General features: G+C 41.0%; 1 protein-coding gene across 1 annotated transcript; it reads right to left on the bottom strand.

Annotated features, from left to right (window-relative positions):
* Positions 1–12881: 12881 nt before the first annotated feature.
* On the bottom strand, positions 12882–13964 carry B3GALT6 (beta-1,3-galactosyltransferase 6; the record flags this gene model as incomplete). The annotated part of the gene is made up of 1 exon (XM_010162527.2): positions 12882–13964. A coding segment is annotated over one exon (891 nt), but the record flags the coding sequence as incomplete, so codon positions are not given.
* Positions 13965–13969: the final 5 nt, after the last annotated feature.

The following is a 13969-nucleotide window of genomic DNA, read 5'->3' as shown; positions in this document are numbered from 1 at the left end:
CGCAGGCGTGTGCACTCGTTATTAAACACACCCTGCCAGGGAAATGCAGGATTGACTCTCAAGGATCAATGATTAGTAAATGTTAATTTTATCTCAATTTATATCTTTAATTTTGTGTTGTCCACCTTCAGTTTCTTGCTCTGTAAAGCCTGAGAGGAAAAAACATTGCAGCTGTAGAAAGGTGCTGGATTTCAAGAGTTAAAAAATGACAGTAAAAAAAAAAAAAAATAGAAAATCATAACTGCCTTTTAAATAAACATCAGTGTTACTGATCCAGTTGTTTATGAGTCTCTGTTCCAGCCCATTTCACTGACAAAAGCCAAGTGAAATTAGTGTTTGATGCCTGGAAAGAAATGGAAAGCCATAGGCCTGCCATGAAAGGGGAAGCAGCGAGATAAACAAACTCTGATTACAGGGAAGAGGTTGCGTGTTTGCTGAGAAAGAAATCAGTGAATCACAGGTTGTTTTCAGTCAGGAGAAAGAACACATCCTGAATAATTATTTAAGGAATGGGGACACTGAGGCACTTCAAGACCTCAGTGTTGCTGTGCAGCCCAAGGAGAGATGCTGCAGCAGGCTGGGGGCCTGGGCAGGACCGTGGAAACACGACTCAATTCTCTCATTTTGCTCCTGACCAGCAATGTCAACGAGTTCCTTGTGGTCTGTTAATTTTTGGGAGTCTGAGCTGATTAGCTGGAGCTCAGCACCATGCTAACAGGGTTAGAATGATTCCCTGAGACAGCTGGCTTGTGTCAAGCTTGTAGAGTAGGAGACTAGGCTTGGATCTGAGGGGTGATGTATAGTTGTCATCTTGGTTTCCTTGTGCCTCAGCTTCCCTCTGAAATTACTCCATGGCACTGAGCTTTTTAGTAGAGATACTGTGACAATAAGTTCTCTGGTTTAGTATCTGAGCTAAATGGAAGGTAGGTCCCTTCAGCTCCTGGTGTTCACAGAATAACTGGCCTAGCACTTCTAATCCCACCTGCCAAGGACAGGACCTTCCAACTAACTCCGTACCTATTCAGTAATATCTCTGAACCTATCTTTTTTTCTTGTCTCTGAATAATCCTACTCCCAACTGCTGCTAACTCAGCCTCTTACAATTCCCCAGCCAAGGAATCTGCAGCCACTTCCAACCAGCTCCTGCCTTGTGCCTGTTCTTTTGGGGTTCTTCAAAACTGCACTTCCCAGGCCATGAAGAAATCCCTGGTCAAGATGAACCCTAGCCTGAATGTGGAAGGGGAATGCAGTGGGAGGAAAGGAAATTAGGGCCTTTGATCTCTTATTTCATCTGGAAGGCATTGAGAGCCAAATGTTTTTGAATAAACAAGCTTTTGGAGGTAGGGAGTGAACAGATCCACATGGATTGGGTGGGGTGCTCTCTGCACGAGCCGACGTGGAACTGATGTAAGGAAAGCAATGGGATGTTTCCCAAGCATTCCTCTGCCTGGTGATGTAATCTCTCATTTGTCATGTGCCCTGGCTAAGGTTGATGTCTACACATGCCAAGGATGAGTGCAGGCAGACTTGCTGTCAATCCTAGGAAAATTAACATTGGAAGAGACCTCTGGAGGTCTCCAGTCCAACCTACTGCTCAAAGTGGGGTCAGCTTTGGGGACAGACCAGGTTACTCTGGGCTTTGTTGAGCTGGGTTTTGAAAACCTCCATAGTTGGAGACTGTACAACCTCTCTGGGCAAGCTGCTCCTATAATTGATTGTTGGTATGATGAAAAAATACCTTTTAATTCAGTTTGAACCTCTCTTATTTCATTGTGTCCATTGTCTCTTGTTCTCCTGCCATACACCACTGCAAGGAGCCTGGATCTGCCTTCTTACTGACTCCTCACAGGTATTGTAAGTTTGCTATTAGCCACCCTCCAATTTTTTTTCTCTGGGCTAAACAAATCCAGCTCCCTGGGCCCTTGTCTCTATTGCTTCTCAGTAGACTGTGTCTGGAAAGAGGTAGCTGAAGGCACATCCTGCTCCCTTGGTAGTGCAGGGAGTGTGTTCTGGGGTCCTCAGACGAGGATTTATAGGTTTATGGTCAGGTTAAGGCAACTACAACGGGTGATCAACACACCAAACAAGAAGTAGAGGAAGGAATTCTTCCCCACTCCCAATCCTGCCTTCTCTCCGCTATGATCATGTGAAGTTTACCTCTTTTAGGCTCACCAATCTTCACTCTGGTGATCTTTGAAGTTACCTGTATAGCTCCTTTGGAACCACTGCCTGGTGATCAGGTCTGCAGCTGGGAGACATGGATTTCACTCAGGCATTGGCCACTTCTACAGGCTCCTTCCTACCCACCACCCCAGAGCAACTCCTGGGTCTACACGTGGCTCTGGGACTTTTGTGGTTGTGTCCTGCTCTTTTCCAAAAGCAAATGGAGCAGGGAGCTGCTGCTGGTGCACTGTAATGAGGATAAAGTTCCTCTTGTCACAGCTGGAATTAAAATCAAGGTCATTTTACCCCTTCAGGTTCCTCCTTTTCATCTCAGTCCTTCCCCAAACAGGCATCTCTCTTCTTTAGTGACCCCAGCGTTTAGGACAACTGGGACAGGACATCCCTGCCTAATGGCTAATTCCACCCAGTTACAATATTGATGTATTTCTTGCTGTCTCTCACTCTTTGGGACCCTGCATCTTCCTGATCTTCCTGCATTTCATTTGTCTCAGGTTTTAGAATTTATTTCGGTGACTCCAGTCCTGATGTCTGAGACTGGCTGAAAATAGTAACTCAGTCTGATCTTATCTGCAGCTATTAGAGACTTCAATTATATCCTCCCGGGATGATCTGTTACTCCTAAGAAATTAGATCTTGGTTATTGTTTTCTTACCCCTCTCCCTGTCCTCATAAACCTTCCAGCTATGGGTTTTGCTTTGATGAAGCTTTTCAGGAGCCAGATTGGACTTTTATAAAGTGTAAGATAATCAGGCCCTTCCCTGGGTCCCAAAAACCTTTGAGAGCTTTGCTTCACAATGCCCTGGGAAGAGGTAATGTTGTTATCAATTTACTGAGGGAGAAACTGAGGCACGGAGTTGTTATTAGTTTCATTTTAAGAACTATTTCCACTGGATTCTGTTGGAATAATGGATACACAGCACATTAAGAACTTGGGGCACTGCAGAACATGGTTTGGCAGCCCTGCCCATGGCTACAGACTAGTCTGATGGTAGGTTCCAGGAGTCCTGACTATAATTAATTGCTCAGTTCTTCCTTTATAACAAAGAAGTGACCTTGCAGGCTGCATGAACCATGGTCAGCACCAATATCTTACTGCTCCAGCACTCCAGAGCAGATGTTACTTGGTGTTTCCAGGAGTAACTGCATCTTTGGGGGTTAGGTAACCTGGTTAAGGAGCTGCCTAACTCGACTCTTTAGATCTGAAGGTATGGAGAGCAGGCTGTCCTCTCTGTTAACAATGCATGGCCAGTAGATCTTCTCCCTTTTGCCAGTAGCAGTGTCTCTTGCTGGGCCACCTTTTTGCCACTCAGTCACATCTCCTTCAGGGAATCTCTCCTCTCTGTCTCTCTACAACCTTCCACAGCCATGGGCTGCTATAGGGCAAGAAGAAGCAGCTGAGTGACCCACCACCCTGAAAACCTTTGCAGAGTAGTACGTTAGAAAGCAAGTCAGAGAAGAAAGATAAAACCCCACCAAACCTCTTACTAGCCAGGAGCCCCTATGAAATTAGGGATTAGGAATGGTAAAAAAAGCTAAAATAGCTATCATTTTTCTAATTTCTTCTGTGCAGCACCTCATATTTGGAAAGATCCCTGTGTGGCTGAAGATTCCTCTAACTTGCAGGCAAACTCAGCAAGATTTGCTTTTAGGAAGGGTGACAGTGTAGGATTCACAGAGAAGCCACTTGCTAGGGACGACGAGAGACGAGCTGCAAATGAGGGCAGAGACAGCTGAGAAAATTGTGTGCAGTGTGTAAACTACAAAAGCTACAGAAATTAATCTAAGTCTGGTGAGCTCCTGGCCTCCTTGATCATAGCAGAGCCATAGATCCAGGCCTGGAGCTCAGCACGGCACATTTATAGGAGTAGTTTTCCAGTGTGGAGAACGCTTGTTTTATTGAGGTCAAGGCATGGAAAGAAAGACAAATATATTAGACAAGATAAAATCGGAAAGATTAGACCTAAAACTCCAGTTCTTAGCACCTCAGTTGTTGGTATGTTTGCAATCAAGATCTACTATCTCTGGCTTGAGTCCTTCCCTAAAATAAATATATAAAGTAAATATTTGTAACTCTTGTGGTTAGGATCTGTTCTGGATAAATGTTTTTGCAGTGTTTTGTGCTATGATGCTTCAAAGCCAACTGGAACCATTTGGCTCCATCCCAAATCAATTGATCACTGGCAACAACAACAACCTCTTCCCTTTATTTAAAGAAGACAGTGTTAATAATTCTCCAGTCCCCTCTCTTGCTTATGTATGGTGCACTTTGCACTAGAGGTTCTTTGTGTGCGACTCCTCTACTTGTCCAACACTTTAGATTTCAATATTGCACATCAGCCTGCTGCCTGGAAAATAAACAGATGCTGTAACAGGACTCACATTCCCTGGATCTTGGCTGTCAAGCAAAGCAGGGAACGACATGGACTGCTAGAAGGTGGGGCTTGTGGCCTTAAATGACTAGGTGTTCCTCAGATTCCTTGCCAGCTTGCTGAAGGACACTGCTGTGATTGCCCTGGCGTCTGCAGAAATCGGGGCTAGAGTGACCAACAAATAGTGGGCAGCAGGGCTTGGATGTGTGGCTTTTTGAGTTTTCATCAAAACATGAATCAGTGTCTAGATTTTTCCACATTTTTTTTTTCCCCCATCATGTTTTCATTGAAACTGATAGGGGAAAAAAAAAGAGGGGGGAAAAAAAAAAAGAGAAGGGCTGGAAAATATGGCTGAAGGTTGGATTTCATGTGATATTTGTGACCTGGGTATAAAAGCATAAGGCTGGAATGAGGCTGGAGCTGTCCCACTCCATACCCACTGAGGCATAAACAAATATTCCTGCATTACAGCCTGCATGGGCAGAAACCCTGGCTGATGTGAGTGGCACCCCAGGCAGGGCTAGAACCACACTGGGACACTGGTGTGGAAGCCCACCATAGCCCCACTTTGCCTGGTGTGCTCTGGTGTTCACTTATCTAAGCATCAATAGAGGCAAGTCCAGGGATGGGATCTGATTCTCAGAGCTGCTCAGTATTTCCCTGGAAGTGCTGTGCTGTTTTACTGAGTGTTCACAAAAGGACATTGGAATCTGACTCAGAACAAATATTTATTTCCCCTGCAATAACACGTAAATATTGATAACTCATTCCTTAACTCTGCTTTTACAAAATTCTTTTAAGACTCTCTGAATTTCAGCATCAAATGCCAGGTGAATATTTTCATTAGAGAGAATGAGGAATTAGTTCCCTACCCCAGCAAAGACTCGCCTGAGAAGCTCTTAGATTCGATCAGTGTGTTGATAGTTTTTAACAGGTTTTATTTCTACATAGTCTTTAATCAACCCAAAAGTTCAAGAAGGCGTCATACACAGACTTTTTTTGGAACTGAATCCTCCTTTGAATATTTTGGAAGAGGGTTTCCCTGAAGAAAAGGAAATTTAACAACTCACATCAATTGTATTTTCAGCTGATGAAACCACGAGGGGATTGAAAAGGGAGGGGGCATGGAGACTGGGGGTTTTGGGTTGGTTTTGGCTTGTTCTATTAAAAAATGTCCACTTCATTCAAAAGCTATTTCTCTTCCACCTGCCAATCCTCCCACCACCACCACCATCAAAGTCCTTTGATGTAAAATTTCTGGCCAGTTTAACCACAAACATACAGACACAAGAAAAAATCATCCAAAGACTTTAGCAAATCATAACTGCATTATTTTATTTTTTTTTCCATAACAGGCACAATGAGTTTTTTAATAATCCCAAGTTATTGTAGCTCCCAAATGGTGTCTAAACTTCATTATCACACTCACTAAAATGCAGCTTATCACTTTTAGTTAATTTGCTTTGGCTGTTTGGGGGGGTTTTGTGGGCTTCTCCAAAGGTTTGTCTTTAAAATCTGGGTGGGTGTTATCAATCATTAATTACATGGACCAACATGTTGGCTCCATCCTCAAGAATTCCTTCAGAATTCCATTTCTGAATTGGAAAACTGTTTTCCTTTTCTCTCTTTATCATCCATTTGAGGCTGTGTTAAACAGCAGACACTTATTAGAGACCATAGTTAGATTTTAGTCATAAACAACTGGCTTTTGACACTGTTTAGGTTCCTGCTTTGATTCCTTTTTTCTTTTTAATCAGGGAATAAATCCCATTATGTGTTCTTAAAGACAGATAGTGACATCTAGTGACTGCACTGTACAGGGCAAGCAAACAGGAAAACTGTGGAGAGTTCTAAATTGATTACCTGGCTTCAAAGATCTGCTTCAACAACAAATTTGAAAGTTATTTTTAATTATTTAATTAAAAAAAAAGGAAAAAGGGTCTTATTTTAAAGCTTTGTAGCAAAGAGGCAAAAAGAAGTGTTTGTTATATGTATGTGAAAGATTTTAATTTGAATGAAAATGTATTTAAAAAAAAAAAATAATTGGAATACACATTTTAATTGCCTGCAAATTCAGTGCTCTGTGTCAAGGGAATGGTACTCTGGACACTTCTTGCTTAAATTACTCGGATGTGGCTTTCCAGATGTGGTGTATCATCTTCTGCAGAAAGAACATCAGGTGTGGCAACTGGACACTTGAAAACAGCTGGTGCTTCTCACGGGCTTCTGCATAGTGGAAAGACACAAAGCCTAAACTGCTTAAGATGTGCTAATTTGAGAGGTTAGATGTATCCTTCCTGTGAATTTCTAAGTGTTTAGATCCTGAGATGTCTTTGCTTTCAGTGAAACAGCAGCAAAAACTTTCTGTTGCAATCTTAATTCGAGTTTAATTAAATCTCCATCGGATCTTAGTGTTTTTAAGTTACTAATGCACTGGAGAAGTGTTTTTTATTGACTTTTGTGTGCCTCTACCTCAGCAAATACAATATAAATACTTAATCCAAATGGCACTGAGCAGATGGGTTAAATGCTCACTCTGGGCTAGGAAGAAATATATCTTTTGCTCTTCTCTTGGGAACTAATCAATAAGTAATGTATTAAATTTACCAGAGCTTTCCATGTGCTAGAGGTGACTGGGATGCTTTGAGACCACAGTATTAAAAGGGAAAATGCCTATTGGTTTTCTGCTCAGAAAGTGTACTTTGGTACAAACACCTGCAAGAAAAATCTTCACTGGTAATTGAAGAAACTGCTGGTGACAACCAGGAGACTTGGATCAAAAGTGACAACTTGGTTATATGCAGAGTCATCTTGTGCTTCTGGGTTCAAATAAATTGGTTTATGTAACTAAAACCAGAGGTGTTGCTCTGGGCTAGAGACTAAAATGTGCTTTTAAGGTTTTGGTAGAAGCAGCAGCAGCAAGAACAGGCTCATTTTAAATAGAATGGACTAGCTGCTTCCTCAGCAGCAAGTGAGTGCTGAAATGATTTGAACAGGTGTCACACTGAAAATAGTTTCAATTCTTTGTCAGAATGTTGCTGGTATTTTGCTTTTTTAACAGGATTATATCCAATGGTGTTTATCGATGTCTAACTGCTTAGATCTAAGAGCAGAATCAATATACTTGTTGTCAAAGAAACCCTTTTTCTGATGGCATTAGTTTAAGTCATGCCCCTATATTGCTACCAATGTAAAATTAGGATGAACAGGTACATGTATTTATGTATACCTGTGCGACCCAGTGGTGTTCCTTCCAGGCTGCTAGCTCCTTCAGGGTTCTGGCACGTTGATTAGTCATTATTAATAACGTTAACTAAAGCATTTGTATGCAATTAAGACTGAGCCAATCCTCTGTGACTCTCAGCCAGTGGCATAATAAAATAACCACGCTCGTATCTTTTTCTAACACAGAACAACAATCACCTCTACAGCAAAAGTCTTTTATTAAAAAATCACAGCACGCAGATCCTTTGGCCAATAAAGGCATACATGAAAGGACAGAAATACAGATACAATACGCTTAATTACCAGGAGTTTTCATCATCACAGAGAGCTTCAGGTTTCTAGCAGTTTATTCCCTATATAAACGCTGAGCAAATAAACCGTGTGCCACACCCCCAAACCCCAAACCCAAGTGATGTGGCTGCAAAAAACAAAATGTGCAATTTCATTCAATCGTTTAAAAGACACTCAGCACAGTACCCCACGTTAATTCTGTTTCATAAAGGCACACTTATTATGTAGCATCCTTCAGCTTCAGACAGGCTATAAATATCAGACTGAGCCATTTCCAAGTTTTACTAGACATCACCTAAATAGTCTGTATTAGAAAGTCATAACTGGCATATTACGTTGGCATAAAGTAGTTCCAGTTCCAAAGTAAAAGCTTATCTTACACAGGTACATGTAGCAACAGATTTGAGTCTTGCAGAGAGTGTGTTCTGAGTAAAAGATAGAGCAGGGTAGGTGGTGACAGTTTGGCAAGCACACAGCAAGACCAAAAAACTATTTCAACTCTGATGCTGGAGCTGAATAAAAACTACTAGAAATATAACTTTTAATCACCTTCCCATGCTGCTGGGTTTAATCAAATCTGCAAAGCTAACACACCTTGGCCCCCGAAACATTAGTGTTAACAGATAGGAAATACAAATTTAAATGCTCAAAAAAAAACTGAGGCATTTCAGCTACCGAAAATGTAGTATTTGTCACAAGTCTGACACGCAGAAGCTGTATCTGAGCAAACGTGAACAAGGCTAGACATTCCCAAAATGTTCAGTTACAGGAACAGTCATTTCTGAATTGGTTTTGGTTTTTTAAAAATCTTGAGCTGACTATAGGAATTCTTGGAAGCCTGAGGGATTTTTAAGTGGGATTGTTAGTTTATTTAGTATGGAAATTAATGTTTTAGCTCCTTATTTTTACACACTGAAGTAATTAAGTCCTGTTGCGTGTAACTTAAAAAAAAATTCACTTGAAAATAAAGTCAACTTTCTAGTTGAATTTATGCCATTGTCAGCTTTCAATATTTCAGTACCAAGTCTTAGATACAATCAGGGAGAGGACATGTCATGAACAATTAATTTATCTACTGTATCTATTAGCTCTGTAGAATACTAAATGCCTGGATTTAAAAATTAATTTTAAAATAATCTGTAAATAATAACAAAAAGCTCAATAGTGTTACAGATCAACTCAATCATAATCCTGAATGGATACCAACATCAGCTTATAGATCTGATGCAGTTGCCAAGCTTACAGTGTGTAACACGCTGATATCTAGAAAAGCTGAATGATAATTTTTCCCCATACTAACAGTAATACTAAAAACACAAATTATTTATGTAGAGAAAACTTGAAAACCAGCAGAAACACTATTTTAAAAAAATTAAAAGCCCAACGTATCACTAACTGATTGCCACTAAGAGTGCCTCTAAAAAAAGCAGGTAAATCTGTTCCTGGATAATTTTGTTTTCACCAAGGCCCACAACAAAACTTTCCAGTCTAATATAGCTGCTATAAAGATAAAAACCTAATTATTTCTCAGCAGCACTTAAACATCCTCCCAAAGGCTGGGACTCAGATTCCTCCTCCTGACTTGCAAGAGAGACAAAGATTACATCATGGTTTTCAAGTATAAAACCATCATACACTAAATTTCTGAGATTATGTCAGGAAATACAGGACCTGGTCCTGAGAAGATATGAAAGATCAGCCTTTATTTTCTACTTCTAAAATATTCAATTCCTATGTTGTTCAAAACCTGCTTTAGACAAAACGGCCTCAAAAATGAATTTTGGACTGAAACTTTAAATTTTAAAACTTTAGTGACTCACTCATGCAATACACAGATGTTTCTTGATTATTCAAAATAACATCAACAGGTCTTTCACGTGCAAATTCTTTCTAGTAAAATATATAAAAAAATTAATCCTCGTTACTGTTAATGAACTCGTTAATGTTTTTCTAGGTTTTTCCACACAACACGTGGGATGTCTGCTCTCTCCCAAATTATTCAATTTGCTTTTAAAATACCAAAAAAAAGTCTTTTACTTTTGTGGAATTTCCCAGTTAACTGGGATTGAAATCTAAGCACTGTGTTTGCAACAAAGGGGCATCTATTAAGAAAACTAAAACCACTTAGCAGAGGACCATAATCTGTTGAGAATTCCATGTTAATTTGTTTTGCAACTAGAGCAGAACACGGGTAACCTGAAATAGCAAAGGGTCCAACGAGGCTGTGTCAGACTGAGATCCAGATATCGAGTAGATCAGAGTGGTCACCATCATTTCTGAGCTTCATCTTGTGAGGGTGCAGGCGAGAGATCTGCCACGGGAGGTAATTCAGGGCGCGCGTCGTTTTCCTGACACTTGTGTAAGAAACTTATCAAAATAATGTCTTGACTGTTAATGATTTATGTTTATGATGCAAAATGTTTTCCATAGGGTGAAATATCAGATGGAGATCCAGCATTTTCCCACCATTAATTTTGCTAGCAGTGAAAAACACTTTACTGTTGGTTTTTTTTTGAGGGGTGGGGATGAGAGTTGTGGGCTGGGAGAGTCAAATTCAACACTGGAAACAACTTCCATGAACACGGTTATTGGTAGAAATGGATAAACAGCACATTCTTCCCAGCTTGCAGACTCCTGATCTGCAGTTCAAATCCCAGTACCTTAAATAATGGCTTGTATAATAACAGCAATAAATTCAAGCACTGCTTGATATGTAATTCTCATGGACGTTACAGTACCTCCTTAAACAAATTCAAAATGACATTTAACTATCTTATTTTTCCTATACATGATACATTTTTCAATAATTATAAATAAATACTCACATTACAAGCATTTAATCACATATATACACACAATACTAGTGAATCCCAAATGGCAAATAGATATTATTTGTTTAAAATGCTAAAACCAATTTAAATTTCTGGTAATCTTGTTAAATTTCTTGGTTTGGAATAGTACTATCTTGCTGAAAAGCACATCTGCCTATCTGTCAATACACAAGCATGCATTAGAATGGACACATGCTAAAATAACTTCTTTTTTTTCAGTATCTTAACTTTGTTTTAGAAGGAAGTCAAAGATTTGTTCAAATTTTCAAGACAGAGAATTACGATTCTCTGCAGAAGACTTTTCTTAATCCTCAATATTTTAGTTAAAAGAAGATAATAATAATAATAATAAACCTATACTTGATTCCTTTGGTATGAATTGCTAACTTGTTAATTTAAGAAACAAAAATACGGAGATATTGGCACCCTTTTATTTTTTTTTTTTCTTTTTCTTTGCAATTTGTCTCTTCCTGCAGGTGGGAACAGACACTGACCTAGGGAGAAGAGGAAATGAAATTGTATGAAAGTGCAGTGTGCAACAAACAGTTAAACTGGTAAGTGAGAACGTCCTTCAGGCATAAAAGTAACAACTCTGCTTGTACTGAAAGATCTGTAGCTAACAGAAGTTACTGGAAGTCAGTAGCTCTGTACTAGGACTGGGGAAAAAAAGGGTATTTCTGTGTATTAGAGCCCCTGCCATTCAAAAATGTTTGAATTACAGGCTCACCTAAAGGTCTGATGATAAGTAACATGGTGAAATTGTGCAAGTGATCTGTTCTACAGCCAAGAACGTCCTGTCTGCATTTGCTGCTCCGTACTGCCTCGGATGCTGACAAGCTCTGTCAGTACTAGAATTATTTGTAGTGTAGACAGGACTAAGGGGCATAATCCCATTTACTGACACATCACTTGAGCAATTAACTTAGACCTCCTGTAAAATTATTTTTAGTTCTGCTGTAAGGTACTATTGGAGAGGAGGAGGGAATTCTAGACATACAGTTTAGCTTCAGGCATCTAAATGTGACTGTTGAGGGATCAGTCTCCCTAGACTGCAATGTAGCTCCTGGAAAGAGAGACAATGTTCTACTCAAAGAGGAATTTGTGGGGTGGAGGAACCTATTTCTCTTGACTGCATGCAGAGTTTACTTTCTTAGCTGAGGTACCCACGTTAGAGCAATCTTGTTTGAACTCCAAACAGCTTCCACTGATCCAATTCTGCTATTTCACAGAAGTAATCCAGAACAATATCAATCTGAAGTCTACAACATCTGACCCAGTAGTAGCCAGTGAAATTACTTACTGTTGGGAAATGTTTCTTCATACACAGTGTGTTTGGAGGATAAGCTAAGAACAACACTTATGCCTAAGAACTGAAGGCTAGCTTTTTAGCATAACTGTTTGCCCCCCAAAATAAGATAATATATTCTATATCTGCCAAATACCATAACTCATCCACCTTTCTAAATATAGACTTTGTAGCTGCCAGATAATTTATGTACATGATGTCTTTAAAACAACAAAAAGCTTAGAGACAATTTACACAGAAAGTCTAATAATTCCATTCTTGTACATCAGAGCACTCGGCAAAGAAGAGACTCTCTCTCCTTCCTCTAATGTGAATATTCGAGGTAAAACTCTTCCCTTCACTCTCCTCCTTGTATCAATAACCAGCTACCTGTTCCCACTGGCAACAGCAACTGATTTTTGCAGCTCCATTAGAATCTTCAAACCTGGCCAAACTGACACTTGTTTCTTGCCAAGAAATAAACAGCAGATGCTAGTTCCACAATCTTATAGATAGCATAAAGGCCTGTCATCATCTTTAGCAAATAAATCCTAGGGCCTGTTAAAAATCTTCCAGCAACTTTTCATCCAAGTTCTCTCCCTCAAATTTTCTATACTATCCGTATTTTGCAACCTATTATTTGCCCTCAATCCTGCCACAGGAGCCTTCCCATGCTTTTTGTCATCTATTTCTTTTTTTTAAACATCTCTACATCATGCCACATCAGTAGCTCTTAGGAGTTTCAGGGTTTCATTGATCGTGACATAATGAATCGTGCAAAATCTTTTTTGAGTAATTTTTAAGCCCTAGTTACTGGGATTCTCCCCATGTAACAGTAACCAAGCTGAGAGTGTCCATCAACATTCTGCCCTTTTCTTCCTCGGGCTTTCACGGGATGCCATCCTTCCTTTGGCAACACTGTGAAGGAGGTACTCCCCAATCATACATGTAGGAAAGCCTGAGCTTAACCTCCTCCTTACAGAGCTTTCCTTCTTTAGCCAGGGTCTGGTGCTTTTCCAGCATGTCCTCGATGCTTTGCTTATGAGTTACTATGTACTTATTGTTGCAACCTCTTGACTTATATTCAGTGTCAAAGCGAGGGTCGTGCACTCTCTTCACGTCAATGGGAGCCAGCCATACCCCCAGGGAGACGTCTTCGCTCTGCCACATGTTCAAGTAGTCTCTGCTAAGACGCAAATAGCGCACCAGATCTGCAGAGATCACGTAACCACCACCCAGAGCATACGGTAGGTAGTAGTCACAGAGCACCCAGGCGCTCTCTTTCCATTTCCCACCAGATTTCACTCGACCACGTCCAGAAAAGAAGCCCCAATAGAGGCGATGAGGCTCCTTGGCTCTCAGCTCTTCCACGAGCACATCCAAGCGTACGAAGGTATCGTCATCGGCCTTCAGGGCAAACTGGAAGTCCAGGTGCAGATCCAGCCAGACGTACGTAGCCAGGACTTTAGCAGTCAGGTTCTCGTAGGAATCCCGCAGCTCGGGCAGGAGGAGGAGGTCTCTGTGCCGGCTCTGCTCCAGCTCCAGGCTACGAAGCTCCTCTGGACCGAGCCCACCCGTCCCGATGACGAAGCGGCTCCAGATGTCATCGTGAGGGGGGCGGCCGGGCCACGTGCTGCGGATGATGCTGCGCCGCTCGCTGTACTTGGGGCCGCTGGTGATGAGCACGGCCAGGAAAGCGGAGTCCTCAGGGGAGGCTGGTGGGGCTGCAGGGGGAGGCGGCCCCCGGGCACCCCGCGGTGGCAGAGCCGCAGGCTGGTTGTGCG

The sequence above is a fragment of the Antrostomus carolinensis genome, unplaced genomic scaffold (genome assembly GCF_000700745.2).
Source record: "Antrostomus carolinensis isolate BGI_N321 unplaced genomic scaffold, ASM70074v2 scaffold302, whole genome shotgun sequence".
Taxonomy (NCBI): Eukaryota; Metazoa; Chordata; class Aves; order Caprimulgiformes; family Caprimulgidae; genus Antrostomus; species Antrostomus carolinensis.
The sequence above is the reverse complement of the archived record's forward strand: the minus strand, read 5'-3'. Positions and strand labels throughout refer to the sequence as shown.